A 22,630-nucleotide genomic window follows, 5' to 3' on the forward strand; every position below is an offset into this window, starting at 1 on the left:
ACGAATATCTGATCACAAATAAGATTATGTTTAATATATTTTATGATATGACTAAATTGTTATTCAACAATCGTATAAAAGTTATTTAATACCTTTACTTAGAATAATTTTTGTTTTTTATGAAATGACCGATGATACATTTTTGTTTTGTATACTTGTGTATTTCTATAAATGTAAGATAATGTATATAATAATATTAAACTATCATTGTTTTCGGCAATATATAATGCATTTCATCATAAATGGTTTTATACTTGTACTACTCTTAGAAATTGCCATTCATCTGAAATATTGATTTTTGTAAATGAATTCATATTTTAGTGCATTAGAAAAAAAAAATTAAAACAGAAACATTAGATTATAGAACAATTTATGAATTACGACTTATAATAGAAAACAATAAAATTAAAGCAAATATATTTTAATATAAAAAAAATATGTATACATTTACTAATGGAAATAATATAATAATATTCAACAAAAATCAATAGAAAATCAAATGATTAAAGTAAAATCGGTGTTTTACATTTTACAATTATGTGGCCATCGAGGAAATGCAATAGTGTCTTTAATATTCTGTATATCTAATAATACTTGAAGGAAACGTTCAAATCCTATGCCAAAACCTGCAGTAGACACATTACCAAATTTCCTCAATTCTATGTACCAATCTAATTTGTCTTCCATTCCTACAAGAGATAACTTTTCTTTTAAAATATCATGATTATCTTCACGTACACTTCCACCACATAATTCACCAACATTAGGACATAACAGATCCACAGCTGATACCTGAACAAATATAAAGTAAGATTCATGTTTACAACATATAATTAATGAAAATAAATCATACCAATGCTTTATTACTAGGTACTGTTTTTGTGTAAAATGGTTTCAATTCTTTAGGCCAGTCTACAACAAATATTGGTTTCTGACCATTATATTTAACCAAAAATAATTCATGTTCTTTAGTTAATGGTTTGCCTCGAATCATTGCATTTTTAAAACAATTTTCTCTTTCTAATATATCACATGCTTTATGATAAGTTATTACTTCATAAGGAACTTTAAGTAAGTTAACAGGATTGTTGTCTTCAGAAGCACCTATCATTTTTCTGTAATGGTCTATTTCATCTTCTGATTCTTCTAATAGCTTTTCTACTACAGTTGATGTAGTTTTTTCTATCATTCCTAATAATTCTTCAGTTCTATCAATAAAAGCTTGCTCTGCTTCAATCATGTAAAATTCTGATAGATGTAACCTCGATTTAGAGTTTTCAGCTCTAAAAGTTGGTCCCAACGTATAAACTTTAGTTAGTGCCCGTGCCATACATTCTAAATGCAACTGTCCAGATACTGTTAAATATGTTTGTCCATTAAAGAAAGTTTCTAAAAGTGAATGATGATTTTGTGAAATCATCTCTTTAATTAAACTATCATTATTTGGTTTCACTACAAACACTTCACCAGCTCCTTCACAATCATTTGAAGATAACACTGGAACATTTATTTCCACAAAATTATCATTGGAAAATCTATTTCTTACAGCAGTTGACATTTTATTTCTAAGTCTTAATAAACAACCAAACGTTGCTGTCCGTGGTCTTATATGTAAATGTTGCCTAACATAATCTGGATTGTAAGTTTTTCGAGGGGCAAATGGGTAACCATCTTGAACCACACAAGGTCCATGAACATTGATGGATTCTGCTATTAATTCTAGTTTATTACTTGGATTTTTGACCAAAACACCTATAGCTTCAAAAGAACATCCATAAGTCAAGGAAGCTGGAACTTTATTTTTAGGTATTACTACTTGTAGACGATGATGAGTAGAACCATCATCTAAATCTATAAATATGTTTTCTTTCATTTTGCGCATTGCTTTAGCCCAACCCTGAAAAAAAAAAATTCTTAAGAACCAAAACTATTTTATCAAGCATATATAGCCAGAAATTAGTTTTTACTAATAAGAAAAATATGCAATTTTATGAATGTATACAACACAAAATAATAATTATTAATTTAAGAATTAAAAACTATCAATATATTTTTTTTTGTGTTGCGTTTGAACTTTTTAAAGCATAATACAAAAATTATAAATGTCTTTAAAAATATATTGATATTTATTTTTAAGAGCTGAAAACATATTTTATTTTAACAGTTAGATAATACTATTATTATATTACCTTCAACTTTTTTTTACATCCCTCAGGTTGAGATTTTAAAATTTCTTTAACTGAACATGTAGAGTATAAATGTTTGTTAAAATAATATCTAGTTAAACTTAATAATTTCATTTTTTTATTTTTTTGTAATTTATTTATTTATTTATACTTTTTTATTTAAATGATCCAATAGGAAATAATGAATATTACAATTATAGTACATTGATATTGTATTTTTTATTCGTTTGATAAAAATTGATAAGGTTTGTGTCATGTGCACGGCTATAGATAATATTATCTAATATTATATATATTGCGATATTATATTGTTGTATACTACTATACTGTTTAGTACATTATAGTACACGTGACTTGTCACTGTGTCACATTCTGGAACTATGGATCCTATAAATGATCCAGTAATGATATTTATTGAAACGCCTTTCAGGCGTTGGAATAATATTCATAAAAATGATTTGATTAGAAAAGGCAAGCCAACTCCTTTTACGTCTTTTATGTCAATCACTTGACAAAAAATGTGGCAAAGTATTTAGTCGACATTTTTATCCTGCGTGGTATGATTTGGATTCTTGGCTTTGTAGAAGCTATTACAAACAAGCGCCATTTTGTTGGCCGTGTATATTGTTAGCAGGCCCTATTTTTATGTGCACCCCGACACAATGTGCACCACGAAAGTACAAGTGTGCACTACGGTCTACAAAACAAAAGTTAAATAATAAGCCAACTACTAGGAAATATGAGTATTATTGAATTTTTTAAAATTTAATGCATATATATATATATATATATGTATATTATGTATATAATATATTAATTTTTCTAAGACAGTAGCGAGACTAAATTTTCATTTAAAGCAGTAAAATCAAGTGTGCAGTCCGAAATTGTACAAATAATGAGGCCTGATTGTTAGGTCAATCAAAATCTGTCTGGTAGACATTTGGTTATTGTGATTTTAAAAACTTGTCCCGTAGTGTAAAATTTCACGAGTCATCAAAAGAACACATTCACAGCTACTTGGGGATTAAACGTTTAGAAAACAATAGTGTTACAATTTTAATGTTATAGTTTTTGTACATATGTGTGTTAATATTTAGTCGCCTCGATCAAAATTGAATCCCAAAACCGCCATTGGCTATTCCACCCAACGTGTAGAAAAATACAAACAAATTATCGATAACAATAATTGTTATTAGATTGCCATAATTAGTTATTTATAAGTGTTCGTAGAAATTATTATCTTAATTCTACCGTCGCCAAAGTCGATGAAATCATTAAAATATCATTAACGTGTTCGAACAGCAAAATAACAGAACTAAAAGAACCAAATAGCAAAAACAACAAACACGAAGAGATTAAGTGTCGGGCTACACATAGCGGTCGAGCCGCAGCGGTTGAACCGCGAGTGTTTCAACCGCCAGATCACCGCTCACATATGCGCGGTCGTACCAAAGTATTGGGTGATTGAAAAATTATTATATTTTAAAACTTAGTAATCTGAGTGTTATTAACACGCAAGGTTGTTTGTACAGTATTGTAATATTAGCTATTCGCACAAAATGGAAATAAACCACGATCGACTAGTTCAGGTTTAGTACTTACTTCATATACCAACCTATTTCTATACGCTATTCCAAAAGAAAATACTTCAGATTTTCAAATATTTTATAATAGATTTGATAAAAAAAAAATTAAAATTATATTTTAAAACATTAATTTTTTTTACAAATAAAAAACAGAGTAATTTTAGGTCATGAAAGTTACTAGAAACTTTAGGCCCCACTATTGGAATTCTTTTTTTTAATGCATATAATCTTTGAAAAAATGAATCGCGATTGTTAACCGCGGCTCTGTGTGAACGGACTAATTCAAAACAATGTGTTTTTATCATTTGGGCGGTCGAACCGTACGCGGGTCAACCGCGACATGTTGCTGTCGATTTTTTGACTGCAGCAATTTTCGCGGCTGAACCGCATAAGTGTGAACGCGTATCAGGCGGTTGCATTTAAAATAAAATAATTTGAATTTGTTGAGCAGTTCAACCGCTGCGGCTCGACCGCTGTGTGTTGCCCGACACTAAGAAGCGTATTGTAGCACGTAACAGATGTTTTCATGCACTGTCTTAGTGCCTACGCTCAAAGTTACTATCAAAGAAATCGAAAATGAGACTATACAAAGTAATAGTAAAACCTATTATAACTTATGCATGGCCATCGACGATAGAGTATGAGAGAAAATTGGCTATAGTATAAGAAAAATTTCTAAGAAAGATATGTGGACCTAAAATAAATAATATAACACAAAGGTATGAAATAAGATCAAACGAAGAAATATACAATACCTTTGGAAAACCAAATATAATTGGTGTAATTAGAGCCAAAAGACCAAGTTGGCTAGGTCACATACTAAGGTCTGACTTGATTGCAAAGAAGGTCCTGAGTTGGAAGCCACAAGGAAAAATACCCTTAGGCAGACCTAAACAACGATGAGTTGATAAAGTCTTGAAGGATCTAATAACGCTAAAATAATATAGGAAAAAAATAAATTATAACGGCAGTACAACAAAATGTATCTACATGGTCTCGGCATTTACAGCACATGAAATAACACAATTCCATTAGCTTATTCAAAATAGCACATTTTCTCGTGTTTTACTACTGCTGATATATTCATAACAAAATAATTATTATAAAATTATACTTAATACAAAATTTAAGATCAACTATTTCGTTAAATTCTACTTTAAATTAAAATGTAATCTAGAAGTGAATATAATTAAATAATATAATTTAAGCGGGTACTAATAACTTAAACATTTTATTAGTTGACATTTAACTTTATATCTTGAGCTTAACATTAGAAATAATACAAACCCTTTTTATCAACAGCTAATTTAATCCAAATTTCTTCTTCTTCTTGTGTATTACCGGCCACTAGGAGCAACCCGCCAAACATCCAATTCACCAGGTCTCTCTGTCCGCTGATTTTGTTCTCCAAATCTAGACCACCATTTAACGATTCCACGTCTCTTTTTACTATATCTTGCCATCTTAAACGAGGGCGCCCAAGAGGTCTCTTTTCTATTGCGTTTTATGCTAATACCTACCATGTGCAGCAGTCCGTTCTGATTACGCCACGCGTGACCAGCCCACTTAAGTCTCCTACTCCAGGATTATATCCAATATGTTTGACTTCTGAAAGAGATCCTCCAGTTCATTGTTTTTCCTTATTTTCCATCCCTCAGTTATCTCGTCTTTTACTGGACCAAAAATCTTTCTAAGGATTTTCCTCTCTAGAATAATCAGTTTATTTTCCTCCGTTTTTCTTAACGTCCATGTTTCTGATCCGTATGTAATTATATTGTGGTCAAATGGTTAAATGAATATCATCAATTCAGTTACAGTGTATTATTTGATTGTAGTCACTTTTATACCACACTTTAATCAATTTAACTAAATAGTTTGTTTAAACAATTTTAAATTTTTATAAAATAAAATTTGATTATTTAGTCCAGCGTTTTTTAAATTGTGTTACGCGGAACCCTGGGGTTCCGCGAAGCTTACGTAATTTTTTAAAATTTTTTAAGAAAATTAATTTAAGGAGCCTCACCACCACGCCTTTTTTTTAACAAAAACTAACTATTCCTAATTCCAACGTTACGTGTCGACAATTATCACGATTTTTATTCTGAAAAAATATACGGATTCTACATAGTATGTACAAGGGAACGATTGAGCCACATTTTTAATTTTTGTAATTTGAATTGCAATAAATGTTGTAGAAAATTCAAAAAAAATACAGAATTTCAAACTTAAATATTTAATTAAATAAATACAATTTTTAAAATGTGCCTCGATCGATTCCTCGTACATGTTGTGGAAAAAAAGAATGTTTTTTTCAGAATGCAAATCGAGATAATCGTTGCGACGTATTGTTTGAACTAGAATCGTATGTTAGAGTGAAAAATAAACATTTTTTCGCGATCACAATATTACGCTCGACATGTGTGTGCGAGTGCATACAGAAGCCCTCCGTAACACTACCGTGCCGCATCAAGATAACGAATCTATAAACCAGGGGCGTATTTAGGAGGGGATGATATGGGTGTTGGAACACCCCCCCATCAACCGTATTTTATGGTATTTCACCAAATTGCAAACTTACTTACGGTATAATTTAAATAAACGTAAGTATAAGTGAAATCATTTTCATTAATATAATAATTTATATATATACATGATATTTATAAATGTAATACGTTGGAGGCAAAACCTCCACTTACTATAAGTCTATTAAATTTTAAAACACCCTCGTTAAATGAATCCTGGATACGCCACTGCCTATACACTGTAATATAATAATATTATAATAAAAGTTCATCTCTACTATTAACTTTTTTGGTATAAACTTGTTCGTTTATAAAACCCCATAAGAAAAAGTCACATGGGTTGAAATTAGGACTGCCTTGTGGGCATGTTATGTCTGGGCTATATTGAGCATTGTTTTCAGCTCCTCTACCTATAAGTTTGTCAGAGAAAAGATTATGTAATTGTTGTCGGATTGCATTTGTATGATAAGGAAGTGCACCATCTAACATAAACCACATTGATTATTATTCTTCCAATGGTACATTCGCTAATAGTACCGGAAGACCATACATAATAAAATATAAAACCTAACCTGACCATTCGATCTAGCCGGTAATTCATATCTCTTGTAAATACATGAATAATAAAATACATAGTTTAAAATTTCTATTAGCTCTAATTTTGTTATTATTTCATCATTGTTATAAGTCGTTAAGTTGTTATAAAGTTGTTTTAATCAATTATGTGTGTTAACTGATAACAAACACTACTATTACCACTTGTAAGGTTATAACTACCAAAATAATAAATATAAATATTACCAGACGCAGTGGACCAGGTTGTACTTACATGGCGTTTCACAAGTATTTATAAAAAATAGGTTCGGTAACCTACTGGGCGCGACTATGTGGTCGGACCACAATAGGATTTTTTTAAAAAAATACCGCGGTAATCAATGAAGTCAACTTGGTATTTTTTGAAATAATTAAAATTGATTATATGTAAATAATTGCAGAGTCGTTGTGTTGCTTCAATACCTCGTGACATTTGATCACATACCACGTGGGATGGTCGTCGAGGAGACCTTTGCCCGTACCTTATTATACTAAAGATTATAGTGTGGGATATAATCAAAAATTTCGTGATTCCGTTGAAGACGGAGCACACAAGAAAAAAACAATTTGTTAATTATATGAGATTTTATTAAAGAGAGTATTTTAAGTTAATACGAGGCAAAAAATCGAGCGATCAAAAAACCTCATCTAAAATTAAAAGGAAACGAATAAAAAAAATCACACATACGCTTTTCAATAATTCGATGAACGCCTTTGGGTACCCACGGACAGTCCAACACGGTGTACCGCAAAGTGCGGCGGGTATACGTCCCAGACGAGTTGCTAGTTTGTGGACTAGTCAGACCCGCTTGCAGAACGCTGGGACATCCCGGATCAAATGCACCGCCATCACATAATCATTAAACCATTGTAACAATAATAATAAATAATATGAAACGGGACGGATGGTATACATCCGTCATCGTTGTAGATTTCAATAAAATGTAACAAAAATAATGCCACGATAAGAATAATAATAATTAATAATAATAATTGACTTGGTTCGCACATAATAGTTAAAACAATAATACGTTACCAGCGCCGGAGGGCTGTAGAAGCTGCGGCTCGGTTTGGCCGACGCCATAAAAATAAATCACATTTTTCACCGTCACGCAATATATAATCCAAAAACTTTTTTTTTAGTCGGCGACTCGAACGTAAAAACGCGCGACAAGCACAAAAACAGTGTGACGTCTCGATCCGTATGAGAATTTTGCAAAAAATACTACTTAAGTGTTTATTTTTACATTTAAGGTAAAATCCTAAAATTAAATTTAATAAACCAAGATTTTGGAAATTTAAAAAAAATTTAAAAAAAATCTACTTTGGGCTATCACAATGAGTATGCGTATACTAGTGGTGGAGTTTACATGAACCCAATTTCAACTGTTTTTTTTTTTTTATGGCGGAGTTTACATGCGGCCAATATTATATACCTATTACCCGAGGTTTATAGATTATAATCGATAAACCTTGCCTATTACCTACATTAGACGTTATTATATTTTATTATCGTTCTGTATTTCAAATTTTAATTTATTATTCATTCACTATTCAGCTTTGTTTCCAGTGTTCGAAATGGAAAATTTTAAATTTTAAATGATGCAGTTGTATTTATAAATATTTTTACAGATTATTATTACTTATTATTTAGAACTCTTTAATAATCCTCTTCTATTTTTTTACATCAATTAATATGGAATAAAAATATTTAAGACTGTAGTTTAGTTCACTTTATGTAATAAAGAATATTATCATTCAGTAGCGTAGCTATGATTTTAAAATGGAGGGGGCTAAACCCAAAATACTAAAAGAACATAATCAACAATTAACAATAAGTTTATTAATATAGTAATTTTTATATTAAGTTTATCGTATTTAATATATTTTATTTCATTATAATTACATTTCAATTTATTAGTTTAATTATTTTGACTAATCTAACAAAAAAAGACGTTGAAAATTTTGAAAATAAAAATGTTTTCAATATTTATTTCTACCAAAAATCAAAACAAACAATTGGTTGTAGTTAACGCAAGCTTCTATTTTTTTTCATATTAGTTTTTTTTTGAATTGAGGGTCCCAAATCACGAAGGCCTCGGTGCGTCACACCTACTGCACCACTGCTACGCCGCTGTGTAACACGATTATTTATTAATAATTTAACGATGAAACAATAAGTTTTAGTATAAAACTTACCAAGTCAATAATAATATTATCGATTTCATTTTTGACTTTTTCAACATGATAATTGTGGCCTTTAATCAAAACTTTAGTAGAATTGGAATTAACTTGTGGAAATGTAATAGTAACTCCACTATGTTTCTCACTTATCCGTTTTATTACTTCAGCGTGGTGGGCAACAAAATTATGATAATATTTTGGAGGAACGTTTATAGTGACTTCAATTATGTTTTTCTATAACATTTTAATGTATTACAAGATTATAATTATTATTATTATTGTATTATAATTCTCGTATTAAATAAATAAATAAAAACGTAATAAATGTTAATTATTATTAATTATGTTTATTAATTATTTTTTATGTAATAACTGTTAGTCATAGGTTTATTTTATGACTTTTATAATTCCAATAACTATAAATAAAAATATTTGTATAGTAAATACTAACCAAGTCTTTAACAATTTCTTCAATCTTACGTTTCGCTTCTTCAACATTTATTTTGTCACCTTTTATGATGACAGCACTATTACTAGAAGATATTTTCGGAAATGTTATAGACACTCCATTGCAATCATTAATAATTCGATTGATAACTTCACCACGTCTTGCAATAAAGTAATTATGATACTTTGGATCAACATTTACTACAGCTCGAATAGTATTTTCCTAAATCAAAATTTTTAATGATTATATGGTTAACTTATTTAGTTATATTTAGGTACATCGATGATTATTTTAATTTTTTTATCTTAAATTGTTTCATTTTATATGACTTATATATCAATAGTTCATTATTGTAAAAAAACTATGAGTAATTATGTAAATATCACCTCAATACAATTTCAATAAAAAATAGACAGGGTAGTTTAATACACGTGCCTTTGTATTGAATTATACATACCAAAACTTTAGCATGGTCTAAAAGTCTTTGTTTAGAAAGAGCAACATCTGCTTTGCTATCACTGATCACAACTCTATCTCCAGCACCAAGATTAGGAAATTCAATTTTAACATTGCCACATTCTTTTTCCAATTTGTTTAAACATTCTTTTTGATTGACCATTAAAGTGCCATGATTCTTTTCATCGATTTCTACACGTTCTTTGATGACATTACTAATATCGGCTATCATAACTTCAAATTTTGCTTTTGCTATATTAACATTCTCTTTTTTACCAACAATAGTTATATTTTCATTAGTGGAATCAGTTTCAGGAGGAAAAATTATTCTCGTATTCGTTAAATATCTGATCTGGAATCCAAGTGTAAAATCATAAATTAACACATGTACCCTAATACTAAATTATTTTAACAACATACCTTTTTAACATTGACTCCATTTGTTCCAATTAAATATTTGTGAAACTTCGGATTTACTTTCATATCAAACACATATTTATGAACTTCATCAACCATTGTTTGAATTTGTGTAATAACATTTTTAACATCATCTTCAGGTCCTTTGATAACTATAGTCTATGAATTAAAGTTTAGCTTTAAAATATCATTTTACAATTTTTGTAATTGATTTTAGCATTTGGGAAATTTTCTTGAAAATTTACTTATTGTATTAGGGGAGGGGAAGCAGTTTCTTCTCTTGAGATAATCGTCTCTTGCTCAAAGAGAGAAACTGCCAGAGACCCGGTTCGAATCGATGTCTGAGCGTATGTCACGCATATAATATGTTATAATAATAACTTATACAATTGGTTAAATTGTCATTTTAATTTATAAGTTTAATAAATAAGTATATTCTTACATTATCTCCTTTAACAGTTGGTAAATTCAATGTCACATTACCACCACAATCTTCTTTTATAGATTGAATGAATTTATTCCCAAGATTTACAATGGCATTTCTAACTTTAACATTTCCCAGCACCATTTCCTTTGTTATTATGTCTCCCTAAAAATACATTATTGATAAATTAAAAAAAAAAAATTGCAAAATAAATAATCTTTATAAAAAACCAACAATTTCATTTTGTTTTTCTTTAATCATATCATAAGCGATTAAAACTTTTTTTTTATTTCCCATGACTTTAATAACATCCTTATTGTCTCCTTCACGCGGTAAAAAAATTCTCGTATCAGTCTCTTCTCTAATCTAGAATATTAAATTATATAAATAACAATATTTCTAAAGGTCGAATGACAAAAGTTAATAAATAATAATTACCTTTTTAATAAATATTGCTCTCTTTCCAGCACTAAGTTTGTGAAATTGTTTAAAAATAGGAATTTCCATCACATAGTTGATTTCATCCAATACTTCGGCCAATTCAGTTAATGATTTAAATGCTTTATTTACATCATCGTTCAAACCTTGTATTTTAACTAAATTATTTCTAGCTTCAACTAAAGTATCGATTCAAATATTATTTATAAACTCTCAAAATACAAAAAATACAAACATATTAATAATATTAATTACCTGGACTGGGGAATATAATTTTAACATTAAATATTTTCTGAAGTTCTCGAACTTTTTCACCATTGAATCCAATTATCGCTCCGTGGTGACGTTGATCAATTGTTATTTCTTTTTCAATTTTACTTTTCAACTTAATTATAATTTCCTCCAATTCCTAACAAAAATTGTAATTATTAAAAAATTACGAAAGAAATTATTTGATGGAAATTTATTAAAATACCCGATTTCGTTAATACATAATACTTGTAAATTTTTTTCTAAAAAAAAAAACATATCAAAAATCTTTTAAAAACTTTTAAACCTATAAGTAATATAAAAATTAAAAGTTCATTGAATTCGTATATTGTTATATCAAAATTCAATAATAAAATCCTCATTTATTTATTTTTTACTATAAAAGTATAATAAAAATTATCGACATTTTAATTTAGAAATCGTGAAATTTTCAAATATTTATCAAAAGATTTAATTTTAATTTAATTAATAAAATAAATAAACTAGTACGGTCACAATTAACCACTTTAAAAATAGACATTATCGGTTTTGTCAATTTTTCTCTAACCTATTCATTCCAGTCATTCTTTTCGAAAATTGATTTATTTAAATGTGTTAAATTTAAATTTCGACTCATTATAACATATTTTTGATACATACTTGAACTACTTTTTTCGTGGAATCCTTTGTTCCAGTTATATAAATTATGTCACCCGAATTTTTCATACACGGTATTTGAATACGTGCTCCTGTACGTTTTTCAATATTCTTAAGATTAAGTCCTTGTTTGCCCAATAACTTACTTCGATGTTCTTTTGGAAACTGTGTAGTAGTAGTTTTAACCTGAAATTTTAATGTTTTAGTTAAAATTGCTAAAAAAAATATTTTTTTATTTATTTATCCGTAAAAAAACTATAAAATAACAAATGATTTATCAAACATTTTACATTATAATGCACATTTATGTATTATAATATTAAAAAATAATAATAATAATAATTAATAATTCATAATTTATACACAATAATATAATATATATATATAATAAATATTATTTTTATCAGTTTATCTTATTAATTCCAACTTCATTAAAACTTATTTACTTGAGTTTGATCGATTGTGATAATCTTTTGTTTTGCTCGTTCAACATTAACTCTATTGCCGCTGATTTGTAAAGTCAGATCCATGGTTTTTGAAATACAAATCTCTATTCCTACATTATACTCTTTCCCAATTTTCATATATGCTTCTTTACATTTTTCATGCTCTAATTGATTATTCCTGTCCCAATGCCTGTCTTGGGCAGGTATAGTAATTATCTACAAATTGTACAAAATAAATTTAAGATATTTTTTTTATTTATATTTTAGATATAAATCAACAAAAACTTTCTAAACTATTACTATTCATATACAAAAATGTTATTTAAAATCATAATAATGATGTTCTTTAATATGTAAATTATCGTTCTATAATTTTTATGTTATTTTTTATTTAACTGTTGACACAAAGTTATTATAGCTCAACAATTAAATCATGTGAGTAAGATAACTAAGTATGCATTTTAACATTAATATACGATAATCATTATCATAAAATAATATTAATATACTAATATATTTTATAAAATATAATAATTTGAAATAATCATAAAATAAGTGTTAATTTTTATTGACCAATTAAAATTTAAAAGTAACGAATAGCATATCAATTGGTTAAAGACGTGATCATTTAAATGAATAAAGTAGAAAAGAATTTGGGCTTAGAAGTAAGGTAATTGCGTAGAAGAGCTGTAATAATAAAAGAATGGAAAATATTAGATTTATTAATGCTAGAAGACCTGAGATAAATTGGAAAACGGTATATCGTCCATAGGACTATTAGGTAATAGGATATTATTAGAACCAGTGATGGAGGCCCAAGAAGCTTTGGAAAAAGGTTTGATAAGAGGAAACGTGAGTACAATATTTTTATATTGATGATTACAAGTGGGTTGTTTTACGACGTTTATGAAGTAAATTATGTTTAGAACAACCTTTATAGTTGGAAGTATGATCACCCGCGCATAAGCAACACTTGGTTAAACTGCCTTTCTCTTTGATGTAACTGTTTCAGGAGTGATTTCCCTTGCTTTTTACACAGCGTGAAGGATGAAGGGTCACCATTATTTCCGGTATGGTGATGGTAATAGTTAACGTTGAGTGACCGTAGCTATGTCATTTTAGACACTGAGGTGAATCACTATAAGTCTTATTGGGTAATTCAACTTAAACTTTTGTGTGCAACATTGATGATTCATAAAGAATTTTTTTATCATTTGTATTTGGATTAATTGCAACAAAGTACAGCGGAAGTGTATGGCCATTTTGAATGACATTCATAATTCTTTTGCGGGAATCTAATTCCAATAGGGCATCTGATATATATAGTGACCTGATGTTTTTATATTGATAGTAAACAATAAATTCATTGGTTATAAACTGAATGTCACAAGAGGTGTCGAGTTTCATTTCTTTGTCCACTTCGCTGGAAAAGACAGCGAAACGATTAGGTGAAACTAATGGTTTCGTGTTTTTCCTCTTATGGATTGGAGAATTAGGTTATGATAGAAGCGAGCGTTTGGGTTTGGTGGTAAACGGAGAGGGTATATTGTTCATCTTGAAAGTGAAGTCGCATAAATATAATACCGTGAACTGAACTAACTAACTTAACTTAAATAAACTAATAAAGTAACTTAACTAAAATTGCGGTAACGGAACGGGCAAATTATAATCGCACTGACATGCGACCGTGTTACAAGTCAATATCAGACTGATCGATCTAATACTTATTAATTACTATTAAAATGGCATGATAAATTACTTCGTTCACCGTTGAAGATTTTAAATTACTCCGTTTTTTAAATTGTGCAGTCCCAATTGTCTCCGAAGTCTTCAAAACTGGCAAAGCTGGAAATGAAAGATTATAGTTGTTGCCATTATTCATAGCATCTCCTCCACTCGGTTGTCCAGATACCATTGATAAATTCTTTATCATTGTAAATGATTTTCTAGACAAGTACTTTCCGGAAACAAAATCAGAAAACTAAAATCAAAATGCGAATGAATAAAAAAATTTAATTCGTTCGAATTCGATATCAGTGTTCAACCAGTATTATACTTTAGAAAGTGATGTGATACGTCATAAAAATCAACTAAATGTTCTTCTATAACTATAAACAACTTACAAACTAAATCACCAATAGTTACAATATGCAAAATATAATTTTATATCGATTAATAACGACTAATAATGCAATTTTTTTTAAGTCTGTATTATCAAACGATAATCGATCGAAAAAATATAATGTGCATATAAAAATCAGAAATGTCAGAAATGTTCAAATGTTAAATATTAAAAAGTGCATTTTCACATACAGTGCTCTTAATACACGTGAATGTCACGTGTCACGTATAAAATCCAAAATAAGAACGAATAACCTTAATTGGTAATACTATACTATTAATATTTTATTAAAACTTCAAGTGCATAACATAAAATTATTAATTTTCATCATTATAAAAATGGATATATTTTGGATGAACACGTATCTCACGTGTACACGTGAATTTCGTGACATGTGTTTTAAAAGCTCTATTCACATATATGCTTGTATATTTTTAGTCTTGTATGTATTTAAATATTGTTTAGTTTCAAAAGTGATCTGATCGCAAGTAGAAGTGCTGTTTATTTTTAAATTTTTAACATGACAGTTAAATGGATCGAACAAAATAGGAGTACTTATTGTTTGTGATATGCTTCGTAAAGAAATCTGAGAAAAGAAGCAAGAACCTTTTAAAAAAAATATTTTGGGTTCGACAATGGATTAGTAGAAGAAATAGTGTTGGCGCATCAGTTTGTTTTGAATTAAGAAATCACATTTATCACGTGGTTCACTATTCGTGTTCGAGAATAAACTGGCCTAAAATTACCTTGTTGCATTCAACTTCTGTCCGACGTGTTGAACTGCATGCAAGTTTGAGCATGCAAGAGCTTGCATTACGTATTATAAACGTTCACATTTGTTCAATTTTGTTCTTGCACGAGTAAAAATAAGCATGCGGGGAAAAGCATACAAGAGATTTCAATAATGAGAACTCGGTATAATACTTTATTTTTAACTTTTAAAATTCACCTACGTATTGTATAAATCAGGAATCATCAAACTTTTAATACGCTGTACCCCTTTTTATCAATTAACTTTTTTGGGTACCCCTTCTTAGTTAGAAAAACTAAAATAAGAAATAAAAAAATTAATAACATATAAAATTACATTTTTATTTCATTAAAACATAATATATAAAAAATTTTAAGAACAAAAATAGCTTATTTTCAAAAAAAAATTAGTGAGAACGTTTAGCTTGTTTTTGTTGGCGTAGTTGATCAATATTGGGTTCTAATTTATTTTAGTACATTCTTAAATCATCTTCAACATTTAACTTGTTTCTATATTTACTTTTAAACTTGAATAACCTTTTTCACATATATAATTTAAATTTAAATGTTTGTTGGCCAGACTCGTACCCCTTAAAAAATCTCGAGTACTCCCAAGGGGTACGCATACCACAACTTAAGAACCACTGGTGTAAATAAAGCTAAAATACACTATCGGCGGGCGGCGATTATCATATAGATCAGTGGTGGCCAAACTTTTTTTTCCTCGGGCCATAAAATAATGCTTTCTAAATTTTTTTTTTTACGTAAATGCAAAACATTACAGTTATACAAATAAGTGCTGTAATATAGAAGACTTTCGCGGGCCAGATATTAAATGATGGTGGGCCGGATTTGGCCCGCGTGCCATAGTTTGGCCACCACTGGTATAAATAAGCAATAAATGTACTTTTGCATGACGGTCGTTTGACGTTTATTAATTATTTTGTAATGAAAAATCCTGCAAAATGTTTAAATTTTACCAAAATATGGTAGGTACACTAAAAATTTGTTTGTATTGGAACGGTAAACGTTATTTTTTTTACGAACCGGAACGCTAAAAAACTTTTTTCGTGTACCAGAACTGCGTGCCGGTCCATTTCCAGCACTTTTTCTGTAAAGACTATTTAGTTATTGTAATTAGAAAAATGAATTCCAAATATAAAATGAAAACTAAAATTCCTTTATCGAAAAGAAAAAAACACAAAGGTTTCATAAAGGGAAGGTTAGGTTAGGTTAGGTTAGGTTAACCTAACCTCCCGGCCCTTCGGGGAGGCATGGGCATGCCACCGGGCGCGTCCCCAGGTTGCGGATAGGGGAACGCCCTGCAGATATGCAGGGTAGCCGCGAAATAAGCCATACCCTCCGGGATTGGACAAATAAGCGGTAGCGGACAAGCCCACCACCGGCGGAGCGATCAACCCCCGGTGCCCACGAGGATCAGCACAACAGACGGCAAACAAGACAACCGACGCTAGGCTGGCGTGGGCAGTGTAGGCTTAGCCACCAATTCTTAATATGGAAAGCACATCACTAAGAAACAATGTTACTTCTCCAAGGGGTTCGGAGACCCAGGAGGCGGCAATTGGGGGACGGCGCTCGCCCCAAGTGTCGACATCATCGTCAGGCGCCAAAAGTGTAGGGATGCCGAAGCAGGTCCCTACCGCCAGCAACGGTGCTGGTAATGCAACTGCTGCTGAGGGTGCTACGCAGGCCCTCAGCGGTGGCCGGAAAGCCACTGAGGTGACTGCAATGACTCAGGCTTTAGATGGAGATTCTGCGTCGGTTGCGGTGGCGCAGACTGACGCGAGTCAGACGAAGAGGACGGTGGACATAACCACGCTGTCTGAAGATGAAGTGCTGTCCATGATGCATGGCACCGTAAAAGGAATGGTCGAGTTTGCTAGCAACACCAAGAATGTGCATCGGGAACTGAAGGACAAACTGAAGAACACAGGCATGCTTCTCTCACAGTTCCTCAAGCTCAGGAAGGGCTCTGGAGCCGTCTCCGAAACCCGGCCTGGGGTACAAAAAGTAGCCGCAAACCCGCAACTCCGGTCAATGGAACTAAAGATAGCGCAGATGGCCCTAGAGCAGACCACCTTTTTCCAGCAGATGAGAGCGCAACAAATGGAGTGGCAAACGCAGCAGCAAGAGTGGCTATCGAAACTAGAGGAGCGTCGGAGGGAAGGCGTAGTGGGGGGGGGAACTTGACCGGGGGATATCCTCCCAGGTAGGTGAAGCTAGCAGAGCAAGACACGATGATGAAGCCGAGATGTTAGTGGGGCACAGATCCCTCGGAAGAAGGCGGGGCACCAAGAAGCCAGCCAACGCGAGCAAGCCTCAGATGAATGACCAACGAATAGCCAGCGACGAGATGGAGCAGAGGGCTGAGGCGCCCCAGTCTGATGGTGAGTGGACTGAAGTTTCAAAGAAGGGAGATAAGCAAAAGACCCGGAAGCAAACTAGCAGCAAAAAACAGGGTAGCCGAGCTACAGCAGCAGCGAACCTGGTGCGCAGAAGGAACCCTAAGTCAGAGGTGGTAACCATTAATGTAACAAAGGATGGTCTCTCATATGCGGAGGTGATGAAACAAGTTATGCAGGAGGTTGACCTAAAGGAGATAGGCGTGGGAGTGTCCGGTTTCCGACGAACCAAATCGGGTGCAATCCTGTTGGAAGTGAAGGAGAAGGAGGCTGCGGACCGTCTGGCGGAGTGCATCAGAACGTCACTTGGCAGTAAGGCAACAATATCCAGGCCGTCGAGAACGACGAAGGTTCTGGTGATCAACATTGCAGACTGGCTGGAGGAGGATCGCGTACTGGAGGACATCAAGCGTGCAGATACGGGGCTAGCGTCGGCAAAAATAATAATCAGGAATAATTCAGGTGGCGGCAGGGTGGCGACTATCGATGCCCCCATGGACGTAGCGGTAAGGCTCCTGGAGCAAGCCCACGTCAAAGTTGGCTTCAACCGATGCCGGGTGAAGCTTCTAGAAAAAAGACAGCAACATTCCTACCGCTGTCAGGCGGTAGACCACCTGGCCGCATCCTGCACGGCTGCGGATCAAGGCAAGAGATGCTATAGATGTCGAGAATTGGGCCACATTGCTGCCGAATGCCCTAAGGCAGCTCCCAAACGCTCCGGCAGTGGAGAGCATTCACGAACGCCAGCGCATAAAGACCGAATGCGGGGGGAAAGACGGGGTATAGGAACCCCCGTTGGAAGCAAGTGCCGCGATGATGAAATTTCTTCAGATTAACCTGAACCATTGTAAAGTGGCTCAGAACCTACTTCGGCAGCGTGCGTCCGAAGAGAAAGTAGATGTAGCACTAGTGAGCGATCCATATGTCGTTCCCAAGGACGACCGTTCGTGGCTGGCGTGCTGTGGAACGCGTAAAGTAGCTATATGGTTGGCGAGCGGCGAGGCCACAGTAACAGAAGTGCACAGAGATCCGGAATTCGTGTCTGCAAGACTCAACGAGGTTTACGTGATCAGCTGTTATGCATCCCCCAACAGGACCGCAGCGGAGTTCTCTGACTTCCTGCAGAGAGTAGGAGACCACGTAAGGACAATCGGACCCGGGGTACCAGTTATTGTAGCAGGTGATCTCAACGCACGGTCAGCTGTGTGGGGCGACTGGTGCCAGGATTCGCGTGGTAGTGACCTTAATAGCCTCTTCGACTCTCTCGGACTAGTTGTCCTGAACGAGGGATCCAGTCCAACTTTCGTGGGAAGAGGTAGGGGGTCAATCGTTGACGTGACAGCTGCCTCCGAGGGAATCGTCGGTCGAATTCAAGGCTGGCGGGTCTGTGATGAAGCAGAAAGCGGGTCAGACCATCAGTACATCCAGTTCGCGATGCTAGCAGCGAGGAGCCGAGAAGACCAGGCCCAGGCGGGATCAAGAGGATGGAGAACCGACAAAGGCCTCAATGTTCGAGATGTCGAGGTCGGACTGCTGATCGCACGGTGGACGAACGCCTCTGGCGTATGTTCCGAAGTAGCAGGTGCAGACCAGCGCGCAAAGACTTTTGAAAAGCTTGTCACAGCCGCATGCGACTATGCCCTCGAGCGAAAGGCTCCTTTACGCCCGGGGAAGCCACCGGCACACTGGTGGAATGCCGAGATTGCGGGACTTCGCAAAGCCTGTGTCGGGGCAAGAAGAAGGGCCACGAGAAGCAACACAAGACTCCGTCGCGCGTATAACCGAGTCGGGGCCGGAGTATCTATCGCTGATGTTGTCAGTGTCGTAGAGGAGGCTGAGATGGCATCGAGGGCGTACAAGGAAGCTCGCAAGGCGCTCAGAAGTGCGATCATCCGCAGCAAAGCCGCTTGTTGGAGACAGCTTATTTCGCTGGTTGATGAAGACGTATGGGGCAAGCCCTACAAGTTGGTTACCCACAAGTTGCAAGGCCCCCCAGCGACTAGTAACATGACGATCGAGTCTGTGACGAATATTACTGATGTCCTCTTCCCAACACGCCCCTCGCTGGTAGCACGAATCCACCCGGCAGGAGAAGAATTCCCTCCCATCACAATTGAGGAGGTTAACAGGGCAGTGAACAAGGCGCAGCGAAAATCCACAGCGCCGGGAGTGGACAATATAACGGGTCGGATTCTAAGTTCAGTCCATCGCGCATGCCCGTCAATGCTGACTGAGCTGTATAACCGCTGTACCGAGGAAGGCAGCGTCCCGGCGGGCTGGAAAAGAGCACGTGTGGTACTGCTGAAGAAGGCAGGTAAGCCGGATGGTGAACCATCATCATATAGGCCGATCTGTCTCCTCAACGTCGTTGGAAAGGTGTTTGAGGCGATTCTTGCCGGGAGACTCGAGGAACACATTGAGTCGAGAGGAGGTCTGTCACCAAACCAGTATGGTTTTATTAAAGGGAAGTCCTCAAACGATGCTGTCCTGAAGCTGCAGCAAGAGATCCTGTCTGCCATTAACTTTCCCTCCGATAAGTTCTGCCTTGCTATCAGTCTCGACATCCGCAATGCGTTCAATTCCATCGGGTGGACCGAGGTGATGGCTGCAATCGATGCACTGGAGGTCCCTGTATACCTTAAGCGCATACTGGGGGACTACTTCCAAGGAAGGACGGCGGAAACGCAGGTGGGTAAGAACAGAGTTGAGGTTCGGGTGACGTGCGGCGTCCCGCAAGGGTCGGTCGTCGGCCCCCTGCTCTGGAACATAGCGTATGACCAAGTACTTCGCCTGCAGCTCCCAGCGGGTGCGAAGATCCTAGGCTTTGCTGACGACACAATGATCCTGGTGTCTGGTGCAACGATCTCTGAACTAGAACAAAAGGCAAACGAAACCCTAGGCGTTGTATCGGAAGAGATCAGGAAGATTGGCCTCTCCTTAGCGGTGAATAAAACAGAGGCGGTGTTGTTCACCAATAAGTACAAGTTCAAAACTCCTGCAGTCATGCTGGATGGTCACCCGCTGGAACTCAAAAAACATATGAAGTACCTCGGGATGGTGGTGGATCACAGATTGTTGTTTAAGGAGCACACCGCTGAGGCGGCAGCGAAAGCCGGAAGAACGGCGAACCAGCTTGCACGGCTTATGCCAAACGTCGGAGGACCGAAGCAGCTACGTAGGAGGCTATATGTCGCAGTCATGCAGTCCGTTCTACTATATGGTGCACCCTCGTGGTCTCATACACTGGATTATACTCCGGTCAATGTAGCCCAGCTGAATAGAGTGCAGAGAACATCGCTCCTTAGGAGTATATGTGCGTATAGGACAGTGTCTGAAACGGCGGCAAACTTCCTGGCCGCGGTGCCCCCGGCAGACATTCTTGCCAGAGAGCGCAGCTTGGTATTCTGTGAGAAGAGGGCTGGTGAAACGTCAGGGTTTCATCCGAGGGCAAGGACGCTTGCAGCGTGGCGCGCCCGAATAGCTGAGGCATCAACCGGCGGGTGGACCAAAAGACTTGTTCAAAACATTGAGGCGTGGTGTAATAGGAAGCACGGGGAACTGGACTTCCATCTCACCCAAATCCTATCTGGTCACGGATGCTTTGGCGTATACCTTCATAAGATCGGAAAGGAAGAATCTGGCAAGTGTCACCATTGTCAAGCGATAGCGGACAGTGCCGAACACACATTAATGGAGTGCCAGGCCTGGGAGGAGGACAGGGGACGGTTGCGGTACGCAATTGGTGAGGACATTGCAATGGAGAACCTAGTCCCGGCAATGCTGCGATCTCCCGACGTGTGGCAGGCCGTGAGGGACTTCGCAAGGGCAGTTATGGTGGCCAAGGAGGAGGCAGAAAGAAGAAGAGAAAGGGCAGGGCGCAACGCAGAAGAATAAAATATTCTAGTTATTTAAGTCGTTTCTGCTGTGGGCCGTAGGCCAATTTATGCGGGGTTAGAAGCCCTGATATTTGTAAAGTTTTTTGTATATGCAATATGTTTTGTATAAATTATTATTGTTGTTGACTAATAAACGATGCGACTGGGGGAGAAGTAATGTCATACACAATACCTCCCCCAGCTGCGATTCTTTCACTAAAAAAAAAAAAAAAAAAGGTTAACCTAACCTAACCTAATTTTCGATAACTACAATTCATTAAATATGGTATACTGCGATAACGATTACAACGACTACATGGAAGATGGTGCGGAAAAAAGTGGTATCGACATTGACGCCACACACATATTAGTAATCATTCACAACTATAGTACGGCCAGCGAAACTAGAAGCTTGACGGTTACGCGCCCTAGTGACCGTTTTCGTGTAAACCAGGGGTTCTAAATATTTTGGTTGTTTGTACAGCTGCGTTGTTTTTCGAAATGAATATAGTGAATATGTTATATAGTAGTCCGGCTCACGAAAAGTGGTTCTCATTCTATTGTAAATAATCAGTAAAATGCGTTGCTACGTTGTGTTTAAGAATATATGATAAGCACGCGTATCTTACGAGTAGCTGTGAAACAGGTCTATACAACAAGGGTAAATGTGTTTGAAATTGTTTTACGCGGGAAATCATTCTTCGTAGCCCTAATGAAAAACGGCCACTAGGGCGCGTGACCGTCAAGCTTCTAGTTTCGCTGGCCGCACTATAACACATAAACCTCGTGTGGAGACGATGTGATTAGAAATTGTCTAAAGGTACGGTTTCCAAGGCGCGACTGAACTAGAGCC

At 35.1% G+C, this 22,630-nt stretch overlaps 2 protein-coding genes across 2 annotated transcripts; both read right to left on the bottom strand.

Moving 5' to 3' along the window:
- Positions 1 to 463: 463 nt before the first annotated feature.
- LOC112681322 (probable asparagine--tRNA ligase, mitochondrial) lies at positions 464 to 2,300 on the bottom strand. The gene is made up of 3 exons (XM_025551589.1): positions 2,190 to 2,300; positions 854 to 1,897; positions 464 to 792 (listed from the first exon to the last, which is right to left on the bottom strand). The coding sequence occupies exons 1-3, from the start codon at positions 2,298 to 2,300 to the stop codon at positions 523 to 525; spliced, it is 1,425 nt and encodes a 474-aa protein (XP_025407374.1). The 3' UTR covers positions 464 to 522.
- Positions 2,301 to 8,894: 6,594 nt separating this feature from the next.
- On the bottom strand, positions 8,895 to 15,606 carry LOC112681324 (vigilin-like). Its single transcript, XM_025551592.1, has 13 exons — positions 15,476 to 15,606; positions 14,367 to 14,564; positions 12,608 to 12,823; positions 12,165 to 12,347; positions 11,511 to 11,664; positions 11,256 to 11,434; positions 11,052 to 11,183; positions 10,836 to 10,982; positions 10,397 to 10,552; positions 9,978 to 10,328; positions 9,524 to 9,742; positions 9,088 to 9,306; positions 8,895 to 9,022 (listed from the first exon to the last, which is right to left on the bottom strand). Exons 1-13 carry the CDS (start codon positions 15,527 to 15,529, stop codon positions 8,918 to 8,920), a joined length of 2,313 nt encoding a protein of 770 aa, XP_025407377.1. The 5' UTR covers positions 15,530 to 15,606; the 3' UTR covers positions 8,895 to 8,917.
- Positions 15,607 to 22,630: the final 7,024 nt, after the last annotated feature.

This window comes from Sipha flava, unplaced genomic scaffold, assembly GCF_003268045.1.
Source record: "Sipha flava isolate LNK unplaced genomic scaffold, YSA_version1 18993_pilon_pilon, whole genome shotgun sequence".
NCBI lineage: Eukaryota > Metazoa > Arthropoda > Insecta > Hemiptera > Aphididae > Sipha > Sipha flava.